We start from the raw sequence: 22,470 nt of genomic DNA on the forward strand, positions 1-22,470 counted from the left end.
ATACATCATATACTGGGCCACGCCCGCTACTTTGGGCCTCACCCACTACAATGGCCCCGCTTGGATTCGAGCCCCCCTCGGATACAGACCTGTTTCAATTAGGCATCGGCTATCACTGGGCCTCGCCCGCTAACATATAGTAACACATAGGCATATCACAACACATAAGCTAACATATACTAAAAAATCTTGTCCTGAGACCTTGCCTATCTTGGGCCTCGCCCTTGTCCTGCTACTGATGAGTCATGGAACCCCATCCACGCTCCTACTGATAATGAGATACGGGCCTAGCCCACACTCACTCTTTCCCTAACTTGGGCCTCGCCCCTGTTCTGCTGCTAATGAGATGTGGAACACCGTCCACACTCTCCTATTGGTGAGATACGGGACCTCGCCCACACTCACCTCCCTACCAGGCACATACATGTATCACACACACAACAAGTATAAACTATAATATAAACCATTCCTTGGGAACCCGCCCGCTATCATTGGACCTTGGTCCTGAATATCATTCTAGCATACTGCGCCTAGGGCTAACCCCCGGGTCTTCCTACTCATAACTACATGGGCCGACATTGTGGCCGTAGACCCATTCACACAAAGGGAAACTCACCTGGTACTGCTGAACTTGCTGGTAACCCCTCTGGATGCTGACCGACAATTCCCTGAACCACTGCTCCACTAGCTCCCAGAGTTACCAATACCAAAACATATATCACTTAGCTTAACTGTTCTCCAAAAGTCAACTAATTCAACTCTGGTCAAAGTCAACCTTCCAGGTCAACCCTACTCGCCGAGTCTGCCTACTAACTCGCTGAGTTCATTAGCTCAGAATCCTTTCATTCGCGACTCGACTCGCCGAGTCAGCCCCTGACTCGCCGAGTCTACCGATTTCCGAGTCCTGACCTATCCAACTCACTGAGTCCCCACTCAAGTCACTGATCCGAGTCCTAACTTGAAGGGTTTGGGGTTTTGCGACTTGACTCGCCGAGTCCAAGAACATACTCGCTGAGTCCCAGGCAATCTTCAACAGACTCGCCGAGTTGTTCTTCCAACTCGCCGAGTTCCTGCCCAACTTCATCCAAATCGCCGAGTCCACCCATGTGACTCGCCGAGTCTCTCCAGTTCTTAATCCATTCAGTGGCTTTTTGAGCCATGCAGGGGCTCCAAATCATAGATCCATACTTCCAAAGTCTATCCCTCACGTAAAGATGCAAACTTTACGTGTAGCTAAGGAGATCTAGGCCCAAAACACTCCAAACTCGGGTTTAGGACAACCATGCTTCACCTACACCCCCAAGACTGATACTTTATGACTGTCTAGGCCAGAATACACTTAGATCTGAAGTAGCAACTTCAGATTTGGGCTCTAACTCGAAATGGTTCAAGGACATGGCATAAAAGCCCCAAATCTCATAACAAAGGGAAAACTAGATGAAGAAGGGTGAAAATAACGACTTAATACCTTTAATAACTCTGAAAGGTGACCCAAACTCTGGATCTAAATCCAATCCTTGAAGCCCCAAAGATTCCTTCCTTCCTTCTTCCTTCAAATCACCCAAAAATGGCAAGAGACTTGAATATGCAACAATGGAGGCTGAGGGTTTTAGTTTCTAGATGAGAGAGGCTCCAAGGAACCCTAATGGAGAGAATAAGACGCTTAAATAGTGCCCAAAGTCTCGGATTTAGGGTTTCCCTCTTCAGACCGGACTCGCCGAGTCCTCTTTGCCGACTCGCCGAGTCGGCTACTTAATCGATCCCCTGGATCCCGCTCCAACTCGCCAAGTTCCTCCCTGAACTCGACGAGTTGACCCTTTGACTTAGGGATTTTCCTTTCCTTTCTTGGTCTTTCTGATTATGGGTGTTACAAGTACTTACGCGAAATCCCAATAAACATGGAAAATGAATTAATATTATATTAAGGGTCCTACCATTGAAACCTACGGAAAACATTAATACCTGGTTAACAACAATGAACAAGACTCCTTCGTCCGTGTATAAATACCTCGACATACATCGGTAACAGAGGAGAACATGTTTATTAGCAATTAAGCAGCTTTCATATCCAATATGTAACTTAGGCACCAAAGAACAATATCGAGGTCTATCCATCACATAGTGCTTCCTAACCTAGTGTTCACTTATTGTGTAGTGTAACTTCCTCTGCATCATTGCCAAACGGGCTCTCTATTGCATCAATTTTCAATTCGAGAAGCTATGTAGCATCACTAGTCGAGTGATAATAGATCGAAAATACTCATCCTTACGATCTATATTGACAATAACAAAACAAAAACAATTGAATAACATTATCAAATTTCGAACAAGTACCATCAACAATTGAAACAAACAAACAAACATCATCCATAAATACAGAAGAGAATTGAACGAAAAAAAAACAACAAACAATTACCAGAAAATCGATGAATGATAGTTGCATAGAATCATCACATCAATAAAAATTGATCGAATAGAGCTATGATATCATGATAACTGATAGCAATATAGAAACAAAATGACTAGAGTTTTATTATTGTGACAAAACTAAATTAAAAAAAATGACAATAAATACTATAAATAAATAAAAAAAATAGATTTACCTAATTAAAGCCCTAAATAAAAGCTAAATAGCTTATTGTGCTAACATATAGTATTGGAAACTATAATGTCGATACTTTAAGTATACAAAGTGTGGAAGTTTCTTAGGTATGAGTTTGTTGCATGAACTCACTTTATAAATACATAAATTTAGATTATGGTTTAATAACAAGAAAAAATAATATACTTAGAGGTCGTTTGATAATTGTTAACTGTGTTCGAGAGCTGACTGGATTAGAAATCTGACTGAGTCCGCATCTGAGTTTATGTTGTTTGATTATTTTTCCAAATGACTGTGATGAATAATAAAAAATGACCAAATGTAATGCTTAATTTTTTATTTTTTGATTTTTATACCTTTATTCAATGTTGAACAATTAAACATTATAAGTTTGGTATATTAATTTTTTGTTTTCCTATTAATAAATACTGATTTTTATTTATTTATTTATTGTTTTTCATTTATAAACTAAATAAATAGTTGTTTGGTTACATGATATGATATGAACGATGAAAATGAAGCTTTTTCCTTATTTGCCTTTACAACCCACAGTCTTCATTATTTTATTCTTGCACCATTTCAAGAAAACACATCTTTCTCTATTTCTTCTCTTCATCATCGAACCCCTTAATCATTGAACATACCAATTATTCACATCAACAAATCACAAAAATTCATAGCAAATGAAATCATATGTCGTCAACAATTCAATGAATACAACAAAAACAACAAAAAAAAAGAGCAAAAATTCATAGAAAATGAAAATCAAGCAACAAATCGCAATATCACAACAATTCAAAGCTAATCGATATTTTGCAATTGTCGGGAACATAAAAGTTAGAAACGTATCTGGTCCGGAAGAAGGTGGTGTCTGGTTACAAGGTCGGAGGAAGACAATGGATCCTAAGCATTGGGTGGTCGTCGGTACAAGGTCGGAGGCATGTTTACGATAGCAATGTAAAACTGGAGTTGAAGGCATTTTGTCTGGTCCTTGTTATTTGAAGTTTGGACTGAATCAGTCTATTTTGATGGACCAAGTCCACATCTTAGACCGAGTCCATAACTTTAAAATTCAAATCACACATGCTAAATTGTGTTTTTTGAACCCGGGTTAAAAGCTAAATCAATCCATCCCTTAGCTAAAAAGAAAATAGTGAGTAGGTCAAACAATTGGAAAAACACTATGGATTCAATTTGTAGTGCATAAAGCAAATTAAATGTATCACCCAAAAATTAAACTAGTATTCTCTCGTAATATAATTTTGTAAACAATTTCAAACACATTAGATTTCTAATATTAAAAGACTAGGTGTGAGATCCGTGTATTACACGGGTTGATTTAAAAAAAGATTAAATATTAAAATGTAAATTATTAATATTTTTAATGTACAACTTTAAAATAAAAAAGAAAGAAATATATTTATTGCAATTTAATATTATAATGATATTTAATACTTTATATATAGTATATGACTTTAATTTTAAAAATTGAAACAAACCAAAAATTGACAAGTGGATAATATTTATTTTAAAAATACTACAAAATGACAAGTGTCAAAACTCATGAGAGATTGACATGTGGCAAAAAAAACTTTCATTTATTAAGGAGGATTTGGATAAAAGAATGTTTCAGGCTAAGCTAACCCGACCCTTACCAAAAAAAAAAAAAAAAAAAACAACGTCGTACTTAGAACTTTGCTACTTCAGTATTTTATTTTAAAGTTTTTTACGATACGATAATTCTTATAAGTAATCTATGCAACGTTACTTAGTCAACTATGTTTATAGCAGTGGCGGACGCAGACTGTTTTAGTAGGGGTGTCTCTCGTACTTCAAGCGGGTGCACCTAATAGAAAAAACCAAAAAAAAAAAAAAAAATTTACACTGCGTGCCGGAAATTAAGCATTGACCCGAGACCCCAAAGACCCTACATAGGTTCGCCACTGGTTTATAGGTAAATTTCGATACGTACTCCAGTAGTCCAGTTACAAATTTTATTACAATATCCTTTTCATAGTCTATACCCAAAAAGAAAAAAGATATGTAGGTAAGCCCATGTAAATATATATATTTTTTAGAAGAACAATTTTTTATGAAGTTAGAAAGATGTTAAACAAAACAAAAGACTACATTATAGAATATCCATATATAGGGGTTTCAAGCCAACCGAACCAAATAATTTTGACTTTACTACTAATATTGTTTTACCTATTCACTTTCCTTCAGACAACTCCTACAAAAAAAATAGTAATACTATTTGTAAACACTCAAATATATCACCATATAATATAAAAAGCAGCTTCAGGGTAGGCTTCCAATTATAACTGCATGTGAAACAAAGAGAACCAACACAAATAAGACCTCCATATAGTATTTGGGGAAAATGACTCTTGAGGGTAATTAACTTTTGCGTTTGTACTCATTTGGTCCCTTTTCTTTTTTTTGTATTCAATATACCATCGAACTTGTTGTTGGTGTTTACCATAGCCCTTTTGACCGGCTTTTGACCTGTGATAGCCGGTCAAAGGGTTATGGTGAACACAGACAACAAGTTCGATGGTATATTGAGTACAAAAAAAAGAAAAGGGACCAAATGAGAACAAACGCAACAGTTGGTTACCCTCCTGATTCATTTTCCCTTTACTCATTTACAACAAATCCCACATCATTTCCTACTGATATTAATGACTTTTATGATATTCATTCTTGCTTCTCTTCAAAACATAACCTACGAAAGGACATTATTCATACATGTACAACTTTGTAATGCACTTGAATATTTATTAGGGGAATCTTGACTAAGCAGGCGCATTTCATGACTACATTTACATTTCCAATCAAATGATTTATCGTATCATGGATTCTAGACAAGTTTACAAACGAGTGGAATCACAAGTGCTATGATTTTTTAGTTTACTTAGCTTTAAGATCGAACTCATGGGATAAGATACAACATCAATATGTACAATACAATGTAGTCATGAAATGCGCCTGCTTAGTCAAGATCCCCCTAATAAATATTCAAGTGCATTACAAAGTTGTACATGTATGAATAATGTCCTTTCGTAGGTTATGTTTTGAAGAGAAGCAAGAATGAATCTCATAAAAGTCATTAATATCAGTAGGAAATGATGTGGGATTTGTTGTAAATGAGTAAAGGGAAAATGAATCAGGAGGGTAACCAACTGTTGCGTTTGTTCTCATTTGGTCCCTTTTCTTTTTTTTGTACTCAATATACCATCGAACTTGTTGTCTGTGTTCACCATAACCCTTTGACCGGCTATCACAGGTCAAAAGCCGATCAAAAGGGCTATGGTAAACACCAACAACAAGTTCGATGGTATAATGAATACAAAAAAAAGAAAAGGGACCAAATGAGTACAAACGCAAAAGTTAATTGCCCTCAAGAGTCATTTTCCCTAGTATTTGCCACCTATCGGCGCCCATCAACCACTTTTTGATATATAGTGGTTGTCAACGTCTCTTCACTAATAAGTGGATCAAGTTTAACACAACATGTAAGCTTGATGTCTTTTGTGTCTACGAGTTCGTGTAATATAAATATTAAACCAGTTAAAATAAACATTTTTTTAGAACACTTTAATAGGATCTATATACTCATTTGTATAATAAATGTTCTCTAGTCTAACGAGTGTCTTACCGTAAGTACATAGAGGAGACCCACTTACATTAATAGGCATCCAGAATGTTCCTATATGCTAACCATTCGCAATGGTCCACATTCATCGTTCCTAACCATAACTATACATGCATGGTCCGCTTATATCGACTAGTCATAGTCTTTTGGCAAACTTAATGGTCCACTCCCATCATACCATGTGACAACAAGCAATAACTATATTTTGAAAATATTGGAAAATTAGTAATTGTTAATGATAGTTTAAACATATTTAATTCATTTAATTATTTATTAATTACAAATTAATTATTTCTGTTACAACAATCACTATATATATATATAAATTAATTATTTCTGTTACAACAATCACTATATATATATATATATATATATATATATATATATATATATATATATATATATACTAGTTTATAACTCGTAGGCACCACGGATTAGAAAGGTAAAAATAATTTTAATTAAATTATAAGGTAATTATTGAGCAATGATAAAAAAAAATTAATAATTTAATAAATTAGGCAATAGATATTACAAATAATTTTTTTGTTCACGTGTTTGATATGTGTAAAATGGAAGAGTGAATTAGTGGAAATTTAATTAATGAGGAAAAATCTTAGAATAACAAGCGGCAACTAATTAATGTGAATCTCTAATTGATTGACATGTGCAAAATGTGCTACTCTTTTATTAGGTAGGAAGATATATATATATATATATATATATATATATATATATATATATATATAAAAGGCCATCACGATTCGTGATGGCCAACACGTGAGGCACTAGAAAGTATAATTACAGTTTACAATTGAAAATTATAAAAATAGAGAGACTCTCCAATTTATCCAATTACCACATCTGATAGAATTCTTATATTTAATCCAAACTTATGACTGGGAGATGACATTGTCCACGATCTTGGTAGGAGGTGGACATTGATTGCTAAAGATCTTGTTGTTCTTTGCTAGCCACGTTGCCATAGAAGACACAATAGAATGACATTTAAGTTGTTCCTTTTCCATGGACAGTGACCCCATGCAGCCCCAAAATCTATGAATTTTTACACCGATGAGAATTGGTTACTGGGATGCCACACCACTTAAATACCCAGTCACGAGCGAGACTCATGTGCAACGTTACACCTGATCAGAAGATAGTCTTCAACAGGGCCGGTCCATTGATTTTTAATGCCCGGGGCAAGATTCTAAACTAATGCCTTTATTTATTTAAAAAATAGTAAAAATGAAATAAATTTTACAATCAAACCAAAACAAGGTTATACAAACAAAAGTATACATAAAATTCATCTAAAAGGATGTCTCCTTGCATTTTTTGAAGCAAAAACATCTATTATTTTATCATAATCAAGACTTCGTAGGAATTGACTTTCAATACTCAAAATTGCTAATCCATTTAATCTTTCTTGAGTCATGGTACTTCGAAGATATGACTTCAATAACTTCAATTTCGAAAAACTTCTTTCCGCGGAAGCAACTGTGACCGGTACCGTCAACAAAATCTTATATGCCACCAACACATTGGGAAACATGTCCATCTCCTTTGCAAACTCCATAATTTGAATAGCTGTCCAAGGAAGTTCACCTTTATATGCTTCATCTGACAACATTTTCTGCAAAACTTGTAACTCAATAAATAAATCTTTTCCATCAATATCAAGTTCCTCACCATTTGTCAAACTAGTTTCAAGTTTCTTACAACATTTTTTTAATTCATCATCAAGTAAAGATTGTAACTTTGAACCATCAAACGAAAATCCAAAAATGGATTCAAAATGTTGCATTTGCTCAAATCTACTTCTCAATTGAGTTAGAGCCATATCTATTATAACAATAAAATAATCAGTTCAAAATTTTTCTTGAGATGATTGTTGTTCTCTTTCAGTATTTGGAACTTTATCAAATTGTTTTTTTCTACTATAAACACGTTTGATAGGAAATTTTGGTTCAACTCCAATATTTTCTGCTATGTTTTTAGCCTCATTAATAGCAGTGTCAAACCCATTTTCCCTATATTTTTCAAAATAATTAACTAATCCTTCTAAATTTTTTATTGCAACATCAAGAATCATATCTTTGGATTGTAATTTTTTACTTACCAAATTAATTCTAAATAAAATTTCATGTCATATCACTAAACTTAAAATAAATTCAAAATTAGAAAATTCATCATTTACTAATGATTCCGCATCTCTACAAACCTTACCATCATCACTCACTTGAGCTAATTTTGTTAATGCTTCTTTTATTTGAAAAAAGTTGAGTTTTTATTGCTTTAACACTTTCAATGTGACTTTCCCAACGAGTAGTAGACAATGATTTTAGGGTTAACTCATCTACATGGTCAAGTAAAACACTCCATATATGTGTGGAGCTAGAAAAAACATTATATATTGTTTGACAAGTATCAAAAAATGCTTTACTTAATGACAAGAGTTTGTCATATCACACAAAAATAAATTTAAACTATGACATCCACAAGGCATATAAAAAGCTCTTGAGTTTATATCAAGCAATCTTTTTTGTACACCTTGATGTTTGCCTTTCATATTTGCTCCATTATCATATCCTTGTCCTCGAATACAATTAATATCCAAGTCAAGAGATTTTAAAGCATTTTGTAAAACATTAAAAAGTCCTAAACTGGATGTATCTTCTACCATTAAAAACTCTAAAAAAAACTCTTCTACTTTTATTGGAACATTTGCAACATCAACACATCTAATAATCAAAGTCATTTGCTCTTTACGACTTGCATCCGGAGTGCAATCAAGAATTACCGAAAAATATTTTGTTTTTTTATTTTTCTAATAATTGCACTTTTAACTTCGGATGCCAACAATTCAATTAATTCATTTTGAATTTTATGACTAAGGTAATGAAAGTGACTTTTTTTTTATCTTGAATAAGTTGAAAATGGTGTTTCATTATTGGTTCAAACTCAGCAATCATTTGAAGTACACCTAAAAAGTTACCATTAGATTTCTCATATATTTTTTCATTAGTTCCACGAAAAGCCAAATTATATTCAGCTAAACATTTTACAACAGCAATAATTCTTACCAAAACTTCTTTCCAATGTTGAGTATCTTTTTTTATTCTTTCTTGTAACTCTTTATCAATTGTTTCATTTTTCCTTAACCTAAGTCGTGTTTGTGTCCAAGTTTTTAAATTAATCATGTGTTCAGAACTATGTTCATGTTCATTTAATTTTTCACTAAGATGTTTCCAATCATTAATTCCTTCGGTTGCCAAATTACTTCTAGATCTAGCTGTTTTAAATAACTTACAACAAAAATAAAACACTTTATCAAGTTCTTTTGAATACACCAACCACTTTCTATCATAAGAGTTACCATTCTTTAATTTACGAATATAAAATTCACAAGAAAAATGTCTACCTAGTGCATCTTTTGGAAAAATTTTGTTATTTTCAATTTCCCTAATAGGCCATTTTTCTACAAGCAAATCTTTCATTTTTAAATCTAACTTATCCCATACTCTTGGATCAAAAATATTAATATCACTAGATTTATTAACAAAATCATTATTTTCATGATCATTAGAATTTTCAATAGGTTCATTAGAAGTTTCAATTGGACCTTTAGAATTATCAACAAAATCATTAGTTTCAACATCATTAGTATTTTCATCATTATTTTCATTTCTAACAAAATACTTATTTAAAGATCCTTGTAATTTATTAATAAGATCCTGTTCTTTTCATTTTCGTTTCCTATTTTGAGCACCAGATGAATGTTTTCTAGGAAACATATTTAAACTTCACAACAAAAATTAAAAATCAAAAAGATGTAGTAATATCAAAGAAGGATACAACCTGAGATTAGCAATCCGTGAAATTAGCAATCCGTATCCACAACCTGAAGTTAACAATGTATCCACAACCTAAACAAAAAATAGTATCTTTTAGATTTTCAGAAATTAAATTAACATATTATTCAGAAATAAAAAACACAATCAGATTATTCAAAATTCATAATTTAAAAAAATCAACATATTATATTCATCCAATTATTCAGAATTCTGAATTAATATCTCAACAAAATCAAAATCAGAATTCATATCGCATCTCAGAAAAATCAAAAACAGAATTCATATATATCGCAATGTACATATCTGTAACATCCCAAAAATACGAGCCAAAAAAATTCATTTTAAAACATACCAATTGCAAAACATTATAAATAAAGCATTCACGGATCATGACATTTCATAAAAGATGTTGCTTGTCTGGAAACCATTTCATAAAACATAATACTATCAGAGTACAAAAGCCCAGGAGGATCCCATAGTGCGGAATACAAAGTGTGTGTGTGATGTACCGCTACCGTGCCGACTCCTTCCCCTTCGAAGAAGAGGTACCTGAAACCAAAACTGAAAACTGTAAGCAAGAAGCTTAGTGAGTTCCCCCACATTACCACATACCATACAATTATATATCATACACACTGTCGGGCAATTCTGGGGTGCCCGACCTACCCGGTACGGCCTTTCTGGGGTGCCGACCTACCCGTGTCAAGCCGTTCTGGGGTGCTGACTACCTATGTCGAGCCATTCTGGGGTGCTGACTACCCATCGGTCCTAACAACCGATCCTCGGGGACTATTTCACCCCCTACTGCTACTATCACATATATCATAACATAACATATTATCAGACATATCTGGGTGTCCGATCTACCCTTCGGTCCTAACGACCGAACTTGGGGACTATTCCCCTCCTACTACCGCTATCACATGTAACATATCATGCCAGCATATAAACATATCATCACATACTATCATACATATCTGGGATGTCTGACCTACCCTTCGGTCCTAACAACCGAATTCCACTACTATCACATATACATATCATGCTAGCATATAACATATCAGGTAGTAGCAAACCTAGATGATATCACAAAGACAATCATCTAACATACAAGTCCTACTGGTGGGCCGGCATTGTGGCCGTAGACCCACCGCTACTGGAAAGTAACTCACCTCAAAGTAGTTGTTGATCTGTGTGGGAACTGACTGTCTTCTGCTGCTGCCGCTCCGAAAATCCTCCGGCTATAATTCCCACAAAACCCTTAGTCAAATACTGCTAACCGACCTCAGGGTAAAATGACCATTTACCCCTTACCAATCAAGAGTCAAAGTCAACTGCCAATTGGCCCGACTCGCCGAGTTGACTTGCCAACTCGCCGAGTCCCTATCCCTTTGTCCGACCGTAAACCCGTCTCTACTCGTCGAGTTAAGCATTGACTCCACGAGTCCTCCTTCTAAACTAAAGGCCAATAGTCCTTCATCCTACTCGTCGAGTTGTATGAACAACTCGCCGAGTTCATCTTCATCCGAAGAACACTCTATGCTGAGACTCGCCGAGCTGTATGAACAACTCGCCGAGTTTGTTCTTGAGGCAAGAAGATTGCCTTGAACTCGCCGAGTCATGACATTGACTCGCTGAGTTACTTCATGAGTGAGTCTGGCTTCCGACCCACTGAGTCACACCCCATGACTCACTACTCCAACCCGCAACACGAAAAAGGGGAAAAACTCGGGGACTCGCGACTCGACTCGCCGAGTCAAATGAACGACTCGCCGAGTCTGCCACATGCAGATACTATACACGCGATTCTGCTTGAATCCAGCTCATGTCATTCATATATCTGGGTTTCTAGGGCCTGATTAACACGTAAAGTTTCCAACTTTACGTGTAAATAATCACCCATGAGGGTTTTAGGGCTCAAAATGCACCAAAAGATTAGATCTAGGGCTTTCATGCAATATGGCTCCATAAAGGCAGTAGATCCAAGCTCCTGGAGCTCAATCATGCCTAGATCTAGAGGCTAAACAACTTATTACGAACCCTAAAACACAAACAAGCTTGGAGAAAGGCTCAAGAAGGACTTTTATGGAGCTACAAGGGACAATAAGCATGAAAACAGAGGGAAACTAAGTTATACCTCAAGGAAATCACTGAGATAACACAAATATGTCTGGCCTCCTTCTTCTTTTATTGATCTACTCTCCTTCCCTCTCCAAATCTTCAAGAAAACAACACCAAAATGCTTCAATCTCACAAGGAACAAGGCTTGAACGAAGTATAGAGCTCTGAGGGTGAAGGGGGCGAGCTTGGGGGCGGATAAGAGGGTTTAAATAGGGTGCAAACCCTTGAAATTTAGGGTTTCATCAGACAGCGGGGACTCGCCGAGTCCAGAATATGGACTCACTAAGTCGCCAACTTAAACGTGTTCCGGATCCCGTCTCTACTCGGCGAGTCAGACCTACAACTCGCCGAGTCTAAGGCTAAAAATGAAAAACACTAAGATAAATTTTACGTACCAGGAACCAGGTGCTACAATATCACTATATCAGATTCAACAATAGACATACTATATCAGATTCAACAATAGACATACACATAACTTATCAGATTTACAGATTATATAAAAACAATCAAAATCAACAACTTAATTTGATCATAATTTCATAAAGCAAGAGCAGTAGAAGAAAAAGAAAGAAAAAAATTACCTGTAAAATTAATGAGGCTTAGTGTAATCCAGTTTCCTTAACACTGCAAGTCTTCAATCTTGGATCGGATGAGCTGAATGGAAAGTTCACTTCTCTAGGAAGCTATATAAAAAAACTGAAATTTCAAAAACTTACCGGATTAGGAGTTATGCAAGAAATTTTCAAGTTGGTTATGCAAGAAATTTGAAAGATTAGAAAAAACTTACTGGATTGATTATGCGTTAGGACCTTAGGGCTTATGAGGACGAATTCATCACAGGGACGGTTCATCAATAACTATATCCACCTTTGAATAGAGGACGATTCAGGAAACTAGAAAGAAAGAATCAAAGAAAGAAGAAGTAGACGATCGCGCGCGCGCGCGCGCGCGAGAGAGAGAGAGAGAGAGAGAGAGAGAGAGAGAGAGAGAGAGAGAGAGAGAGAGAGACATGACAGTATGCGAATGCGATGGCTATAGCCGATAGACTAAAAGTCTAAATATTGATTTCAAACTGTAATCGTCCATGTCCATCTCCATTCTCAAGAAAGGATGCCTTGTGTTCTTCATCTTCAATTACTGGAAGTTTAGATCGAAGAGTCGGATACCGTGTATTAGGTCTCCACGAATCCGCTCCAAGAATCCGCTGCCCTCTTAAGCCTTGAACTGGATTGATTTTGTTGGACTAGTCTTCATGGCCCAAATATACCTATAAGAGACTTTGAAAAATTGCTGCCCCATTATAAATTGCTGCCATGGGCCATGGCCCAGCTCGCCCTGGGCTAGGGCCGGCTCTGGTCTTCAATCTCTGATTCAATCCCACACAAGGGGCATAAACAGTTTTGGACTAAAATTCACCTGTGAGCTAAGTTGCTAGCTACCGGTAATTTTCAAGAAAATTAGAAAGAAAAAAAGATTCAAGAAGCTGATAGAAAAAGCTAAGCTTAGGGAAAATGAGGTTATCACTGAAAAGATAAGAAAAAGGAAGAGACTCAAAAATCTGGAAATAGAGTATTCCTATAAAAATATGAAGTTTTTATGTTCTGCTGTACAAATACCAGATCCCCCAATGTTTGTCATATATGAAGGGATCTGGAGTGAGAAAGAAAAAATTAATATGAAGAGGAGTCCCAACCACACCGGTTAACAAATATGGTTGGGCACAGTCGAGCCAATGACATTAAAAAAGAGCGCCTTTCCGGGAGGCAACTCGAAGCTCAATTTTTATTTTTTCTGCTTTCAATAAAGAGTGGTCGTAGCTCCAAGCAAGCTTAGGGAAATCAGAGGATCTTCTAGAGTTGCGAAAATTCAGATTTTTCGCCAACATCTTCGTTAGAATCAGAATTTTCTACAACTTATCATGTACATTTTTTCCTAGCCGCAACCTTTTGTTTTTATATGCTTTATTGATTTGTTCATTCCTCCCTGAACATTGAGGACAATGCATCATTTTAAGATTGGGAAGGGGGTTAGTGTGAAAATTTTGCATTTTTTGTTAACAAATATAAAATTTTCAGTTTAAGTGTGAGAATTTTGCATTTTTTTTTAATATTTTAAATTTTCTTTTTTGCAATTAAATATTTTCAATTTTCTTTTTTGTATTTTATTTTCTGCATTGCATTTGCATTAATTTTATTTTAGAAAAAGTCCAAAAATATATTTATTTTCTGTTTTTCTGCATAAAAAAACCCAAAAAGATTTTATTTTTAGTTACTTTAGTGTTTATTTTCTACATATAAAAAATTAGAAAAAAATTCTGGAAAGTTAGATGAAATGAGGAAATTCTTTACATTCAATAGCTCTATAAAGGTGGAAAATAAAAGTCTGAAACGACACGACAAGATCGATATTAGAAGCGTAGAAGCAGCTTTCATACTAGGGAACGCAAAACACTATGATCTGAGACATCGTCTGTAAAAATAAAAAGAACGGCATACCGAAACACTGTGTGGATGGTAATCACAGTTTCAGAATTATTTGCTTTGGAATGTTAAAAATGAACCTTGATCGACAAGTTCGGGCGCACATAACATGTTCGTATTTGATTGACACGAATTACCCTCACGGTAGTATAGAACCTTATATTATATCCACACAACCAACAAAGAAATTAAGAAGCGAGCAAAACCGTTATATTCGAGCTCGACGTGGGTACAAACTGTCAAATTCAGTACCCGAGTAATTTTCTAGCACAAAAAAAATACATATGTGTGTGACCTGTGTGATATGATATTTATTGTTCTCAGGAAAAGTGAAATCATAAAGCTTTGACCCCTAATGGAAGGTTGACTGCTTCGACGAAAGCTGATTTGACCGTAACGAGTACTTAAGGTTAAGTTGAACCTTGTTTTTAACTATGTAGTCTTAAGGACATGAAATTATAAAATATATTAATTTAGCTTGCAAGACTAATTAAGGTATGAAGTTTAAATAAAATCTATGGATGGTTTATTGGGTTACACCTTCGAGAGTCTTCCTGATTTCGAGAGTTTGTGATACATGGAAGGTATTGAAATGGTCGTCTAGGTAGTGATTCTATTAGAGCTTCCTTGATGTGAAGTCTGATCATGTGAAAAAAAGAGTGAAGTATTTTTTTTATTAAAGTTCAAGTTTTTAGTTCCTTCTGTTTTATTTTAGTTTTTATTCTAATTTCTTTTAGGTCATCTACATCTTTCCATTTTGTCTTTAATGATTAATCTTTTTATAACTTGAGGGCAAGTAAGGTTTAATCTTGGAGAGATTTGTTACATGTAATTTTATGCATCCTTTTTTATTAGTTTTTGTTTAGTATTTTGCATCATATTTTAGGTTAATTCATATGCATTAGTTTAGTTAATGTCTAACTCATATTTATGTCAGAATTCCCAAATTGCTCATGTTTTTATGTCATTCTTAGATAATTCAAGTGGAGCCATACTTTGAGAGCAGCTTGAATGTATATTTGGAGTTTAGTTGGAGTTGGAACTAAAGAAGGATGCTGAGGAATGACTGAAGCTGCTTGAATGGAAAAATTATGCCCGATCTGTACGAAAAAATAAATGCGATCGACACTGTTCAAAAATACGATCAACATTGTTCAAAAATGCGATCCCATTTATGTATCAAGGATTTGTTGGACCAAAAAATCATCTAGAGTCTTTTTTGGCAAAAATACAATTATGGAAACCTAAAAATGTGATTGCATTTTCTCTTCGATGTCCTAAAAAGGTTCAAAAATAGCAGCATACTTCATTAAACGGGGGTTCTGAGGAATTTGACCAACAATACGATCCATTTTTGGAAAAATGTGATCATGTTTCTATATTACTTGCTTTGGAAGTTGTTGGCTTGCATATAAATTCGACCTCTTTGATCAATTTAAGCTCTAGATGTTCCTAGACGACGCAAATGACTTCTTAAGGCGATTTTCTACACTTTTCATCAATTTTTGAAGATTTGAAGCATGTGGATCAACACAAATAACACAAAAATGCTCAAAGTAGACTCAAAATGCTTGCAAGAGGCTTAGGGTTTCGTTCTTAGGGTTAGATAGGATGGAGGCTGAAGGAAATGAGGGTTGGAGGTGAGTTAAGGTGTTTAAATAGGGTCCAAGACCAGAAAATTAGGGTTTAGTCGGCCCAGACGAACGCAACGCGTTCCCTTTCGGAACGTAGGGCGTTCCGATATGCACCCACGCCCATTTTCCTTTTGAACGCCATGCGTTCTTACTTGGTACGCCATGCGTACACGGTTTGACCCAAACCCTTCTAACTTCAAATGGCCATAACTTCTTCGTTATAACTCCGATTTTGACGTTCTTTATATCCACGAAAAGTTAACGAGAAGCCCTACGCATCTATCAACTTTAATTAACCTGAAAGCCAACCGAAATTAAATCCAAAATCCATAAATGGCCCGAACCAACGCCTTTGCTGATACCTTTGGGCCCAAAACACAAACCGAATAAATGGGATCATTCCAAATACATCATCCACCTCGAAATTCCCAAACTCAACTCTTCGATTGTTCTAACTCAAATAGTACCCACTCCTTGATCACCACCCTGAAAAGGAAACGATTCGAAATGGGGCGTTACAAGATCAATCTTGGAAAACCAAGATGCACCTTGGAGCTGGTCAAATAAATCGCCAATCTTCGGGAGTGGGTAACGGTTCTTCACCGTTAGCTTATTTAGCTCCCAGTATTCAATATACATCTGATGTAACCCATCCTTCTTCTTCACGAAAAAGATCGACACTCCCCATGGCGAACTACTCGGCCGAATAAATCCTTGGTCTAACAGCTCCTACATCTAAGTAAACAACCCCTACATCTCTGAAGGTGTTAACCGATTAGGTGCCTTGGCTATCGGAGCCGCACCAGGAGCCAAGTCAATCCGAAACTCCACCTACCTCTCCGGAAGCACTCCTGGAAAATCCTCCGAGAATACATCCAGGTACTCCCAAACAATCAGTACATCATCCACAGTCATCTTAACCTTCTCCCGGGTATCCATAACATAAGCAACAAATCTGGAACAACCCTGTTAAAGATAGTGTCTAGCCCTGGCTGTTGAACATAGAACTGGCCCACACTGAACACCCTCTCCATGAATCACCAACTCTTCCTCACTTGGGGTACGAATACGCACCAACTGCTGCTCGCAATCAATCACTGTCCCATTGGGGCTCAATCAATCCGTCCCCACAATAACCTTGCTCTCACACAGAGGAATAGGAACCAAATCAATCTGATACCACTCACTGAACAACTCCAGTACACAACCCCGATGAACCCTCGATACCCGCACAGGGTGATCATCAATAATCTCAACCTCTAATGGACAGTCCAGCTCCCCCGGAGTATCAACAAACCTCTTGTTGAGCGCAAGAGAAACAAAGGATCGGGTAGCCCCCGAATCAAACAAAACCAAAGCAAATATACTGTTTACAAGGAACGATCCTAAAAACAAAACACACATATATAATTAGGAAAAACCAACATAAATAGAGAGATATAGAGAAGATACATACCCGTCACCACATCAGGTGATACACAAGCCTCCTCAGCTGTCATCTGGAATGCTCTGCTCATTATAACAGGTGCCTCTAACTTTCCTTGGCGGCCATCTGTAATCTGCATGGTCGCCAGAGCAGGTGCTGCAACTGGTCTTGTCGCGGATAAACTCGGACAATCAGCCTTTTTATGGCCTCTCTGATTGCAATGAAAGCTAATTAGACTCGATCCCTAGGTGGTGGGTGTGCAATCCCGACTAAGTTACTATACTCTCATATCGTTCGGACTTTTCACACACAGTGTTATAATGACCTAATTACTATATTCCTAGATTTTTCTCCTAGGATTCCTTCTGCTTCATTCTGCTATCAGCAAAGAACTTCTACCAACTCTAACCAATTATCGGACGAAATACAATTGCATGCCACTAAAATCAAATAGTCTATCGACTGTAAATTTCGACACTACAATGGTTGGACTCAGACAAGAGCGGCGAAATAGTGCCGAATCAGACAATCTAAATTTTTTTAATTCTGGGAGCATGCAACCTAACTACGCTTTAAGACAAGAGCTACACAAATCAACCGATTTCTATTTCGATTTCTGTGTCGCACACTATTGCGCTGAAACTTTTAAAAATCATAAGTTACTCATACGAAGTCAGAGTTGGACGTTCTTTATATGCACGTTCTCTCTTTTATAACTACTACGACTTTCGTTTAGATTACTTAAGCTAATAAGAAATTTATCTCAAATTTGTATTTTACATCATGCTTTGTCGTATAGGGTTGAACGCAAAACTTCGCAGAATCATAACTTCTTCATACGAAGTTGGATTTAAGTGTTCTATATATCTACATAAATCGTATCGACGTTTCCTACATGTTTATGATGATTATTTTGGCTCAAAAGTAATATATTTCTACTTCATATTTCATAATAATTGTTTAATATTACAATTTACGGAAGTAGTAAAAATGGGGTGTTACATTTTGGCTACTGCGGCTTCCAGATTGGTGATCTTAGTTGTGTTGTTGGACATTGTTACTAGAATCGACTCCTCTAATACCATTTAATACGACTTAGGTCCCAAACCAGAGGATTAGGTTTTGGGGGTTGTCTGTTATTCGATGAATAAGGAAAACTCCAAAAATCAATTTCTCTTATTAATCATGTAAGAAAAAGAAACATAAATCATGGCAATATTTATAATATCTAGCTCAATCCTAATTTAAACAAATAAAACTTTGCCTTATCTCCCTCTTAATTGTATCTCCGAACTAAGAACTATATGACATTTCCTGAATCTTAGGGATTTTATATCTTGAGTCTTCCATCTAACAAGCTTTAATAAGTATTGTCTAATAAAAATAGTTGAGTTGTTTATTGTCCCTTCTGTCATCTGTAGGGTGCATGTCATGATGTTATCTACCGGTCATTAGACTAGTAACATTCTCACAACGTAATTCATTGGCCTGCAACAACCGTACGACCTTTTTCTCAATGGTGCTTTTGGTGGTATAATAACTCAGACAAAAACAAACCACAAATATTTAGCCTTCTATACTGATAACTTATGACCTTTCACTTTATTTAGAAAAAGTTTCCGATTTAAATTAAAGATACCGTATACGTTTAAAAAACAATTTTACGAGGTCCACCATTTGGCAATGGCCCACTGCAAATCTGAAAAGCCCAAAATAAAAAACTTTTATTTTGTAGTAGTCCCACAATTTCAAAATGAGGGTCCAACAATGGGCTCACTTCAATTTTCATTTTGCAGTTCACGTTACAAAACCTAAAAAAACACAAAACATATTTCATAAGCATGTCACAGTGAGCCTGAAAGCCATGTGAAATAAAAAGAAAAATCAAGTTCAAATAAAAGATTTTCTAAAAAAAAGTAAACAAAACAACTTTTAAACAAGGAAAAAGAACTCTTAAATTTGGAAAAAAAAAAAAAAAAAAAAAAAACTGCATAAATGATCCCTATAATATGCATTTTTTCTAAGGATTAGTTCAAGCCTCGATTTTTTTGGATCAACGACCCTTTGGAGTATGTTTGTATGTGGTTTTGGTCCATCGGAAAACTAAAAAGACTAAAATGTCCTCATCATATATTTTTTTTTATATATTTTTTTCAATTTTATTAATAAATTAGGGGCACATCTCTCTCTCTCTCTCTCTCTCTCTCTCTCTCTCTCTCTCTCTCTCTCTCCACACACACCAATTTCCTCATCCCTTACCCTTTAAGCATACCTATAACCTACAACTAAAAACACACACTAAAACCACACATATCGGTCCACATGATTACTACTCACCCCAAATGAACACTAGCTTTGGTTCAAGAAATGAGAAGCACACACAATTTTTGCCACCACCATAGTCGGACCTACATCGCCCACCATTGCCAGACCTTCATCACCGTTGATCTGCATTTTTCCGCCGACCCCTATCGTCACTCCCCCCCCCCCCCCCTTTCTCACACTCTCGGTTAAAGAATGGAATGATTGATTCCATTGATTTTACAAGGCGATACCCTTTTCATTATTTCTTCCAATTCCACCATTATGTATCTTTGTTAACATCATAATCGATCTCGATCAGAAATCAATATTAACACACTGAAATCAAAAAATTGTTTCTAACATAGTGCTTCCACCATACAAATGAAATCAAAGCTTGAACAAAATCAAAACCTGATGCCTTGTAGTCACGGGAGGAACAGGAGCCAACACACACGCAAGCGTAGAGGACTTTCACCTACTAGAGAGTTTATTTTAGGTCCGACTTCACATACGCACACACGATTTCATCGGAGCCCTTCGTTTTCTCCAAACTACACTCAAGTTCATTGCTTGCGAAATTGATATCTTCATGACTGATTATGTAGTTAAGGATGTTAATAGGATGGTTCATAGGATGTTAATCGAAACACCAAACCCTTGATTCCTTGTCACTAAGGATGAAGACAAAGGGTAAGGGCGGAGATAGAAGGTCCAGTGGGAAAGAAAACGGGTTGGGGGTTAGGTTTAACATAATTTTCTTTACCACCTAGTTCCCGAGTTTAACTAACGGAAAGAAAAGAAAGGGAAGGAAAATATGGAGAGAAAAGAAAGGGATGGGAAGAAAATAATTTACTTTTTCGTGTTCCTAAGTTGGAAGGAAAAGAAAAGAAAACAAAGCAAAACAAAAAAATTTCAATTTTACCCTTATTTTCTTAGCTATCATAGTACATACATAGTTCTAATTGGATAAGAATAATCATTTGCATGTCATCTTCACATTCGTTTACACACAACAAACATATTTAGTCAAAACCCACCAACATATAATATTCAACCAAACTTTAAAAATTGTCCAAAACAATGCAATTTAATCCGACTAAAACTCCAAGAATTAGAATTTAGTTCGTGAAGCAAAAAAGAAGTCAAACATAGAAACCAGAAATCAAGACATATTATCCCAATTCACTCAATTACCTGCACTCATCATTGTTTTTAGTAGATCCTTTTGTATGTTTCATTTGACAAGTAAACAATTTCCTCGCATCTGCTTGGTTAAGAGCCAAATACATAAGAGCACCTAGTATTTCATGGGATTCAAAACCCATCGGTTGCAATTCTTGATAAATTTCGTCACCGATTAACACTTGATGGTAAGCTCTTTCAAAAAATGTGTTACCTTCCCTCATAGCATTAGCCACAAGCAACAACATTCATAATCTTTGTTTCAAATGTTTCCGGTTCAAGTTCAGGTTCAATTTCATCTTCTACTTCATCTACAAATTTTCTTTTTTTACTTTTGCACTTTTTTGCACTTGAATTTTGTTTAGGTGAAAAGCATGTAGGAGATACCACTTGAATGTCATCTTCATCACCATCTATATGGTGGTTCTCCAGTGTACCATCATTACTTGCCAATAAATCGTCAACTTCTGCGATACTTTCTACTTTGATGTCTACGGTCTTGCTAAGTTGGGCATTTTTCTCCTTCGCTATTTTAGCATTTTCTCCTGAAGCTCCATCTCTAGCAAACAATGCCAACATTTTATTGAAGTGGGGCACCATTTTTGTCTTCAATATAACTGCTTCACGCTTTGTCTGTTTAAAAAAACCCATATCCAATCAAAAATGTAAATAATAACATAAATATATAAAAAAACAAAACTAAATACAACATAAGATGAACACTGACCTTAATTAAGTTATCCCACACTTGATCATCTGCTTCAATTAGTTACGTTTGAGTATTCCAACCGAACCCACTCATGGAAATTCCATGAAACATATCATATCACCAGGAAAAAAGCAGTTTTCAAATGATTTTATAGCTTACTTTTAGTTAAGTTCATGTTAAGTTTTTTTATTAAGCTCTTCAACCATATTTGTGTATGCTTGTGTAGTAAAATTTCCATGAATCCTATATCCCTTTTCTTGTTGGTCTGTCATTGTGTCAATAAAAGCATCATCCATCTTATCTATCCAATTCATGAGAGATTTCTTACCGGCAGTTACAAAAGGTTCTTGCTTGTCCATTATCGGTTTTTACATAACAAAAAAAAACATACATTATTATAAAAATAACATAGTTATAAAGTCTACAAGTTATAAAAAATAACATTAAAAAAACTATGTAACACAAATCAATCCACATAACATTGTTCAATAAAAAAA

At 35.7% G+C, this 22,470-nt stretch overlaps 1 protein-coding gene across 1 annotated transcript; it reads right to left on the minus strand.

Moving 5' to 3' along the window:
• Positions 1–7,566: 7,566 nt before the first annotated feature.
• LOC145098652 (uncharacterized) lies at positions 7,567–8,100 on the minus strand. The gene has a single exon (XM_079036270.1). The coding sequence runs from the start codon at positions 8,098–8,100 to the stop codon at positions 7,567–7,569; it is 534 nt and encodes a 177-aa protein (XP_078892396.1).
• Between the last annotated feature and the right edge of the window lie 14,370 nt (positions 8,101–22,470).

The sequence above is a fragment of the Lactuca serriola genome, chromosome 4, assembly GCF_051521515.1.
Source record: "Lactuca serriola cultivar US96UC23 chromosome 4, Lser_US96UC23_V15, whole genome shotgun sequence".
Lineage (NCBI taxonomy): Eukaryota > Viridiplantae > Streptophyta > Magnoliopsida > Asterales > Asteraceae > Lactuca > Lactuca serriola.

Bases quoted from the DNA above. Each gene is read 5' to 3' on its own strand.
- LOC145098652 (XM_079036270.1), bottom strand. From the start codon at position 8,100: ATGGCTCTAACTCAATTGAGAAGTAGATTTGAGCAAATGCAACATTTT.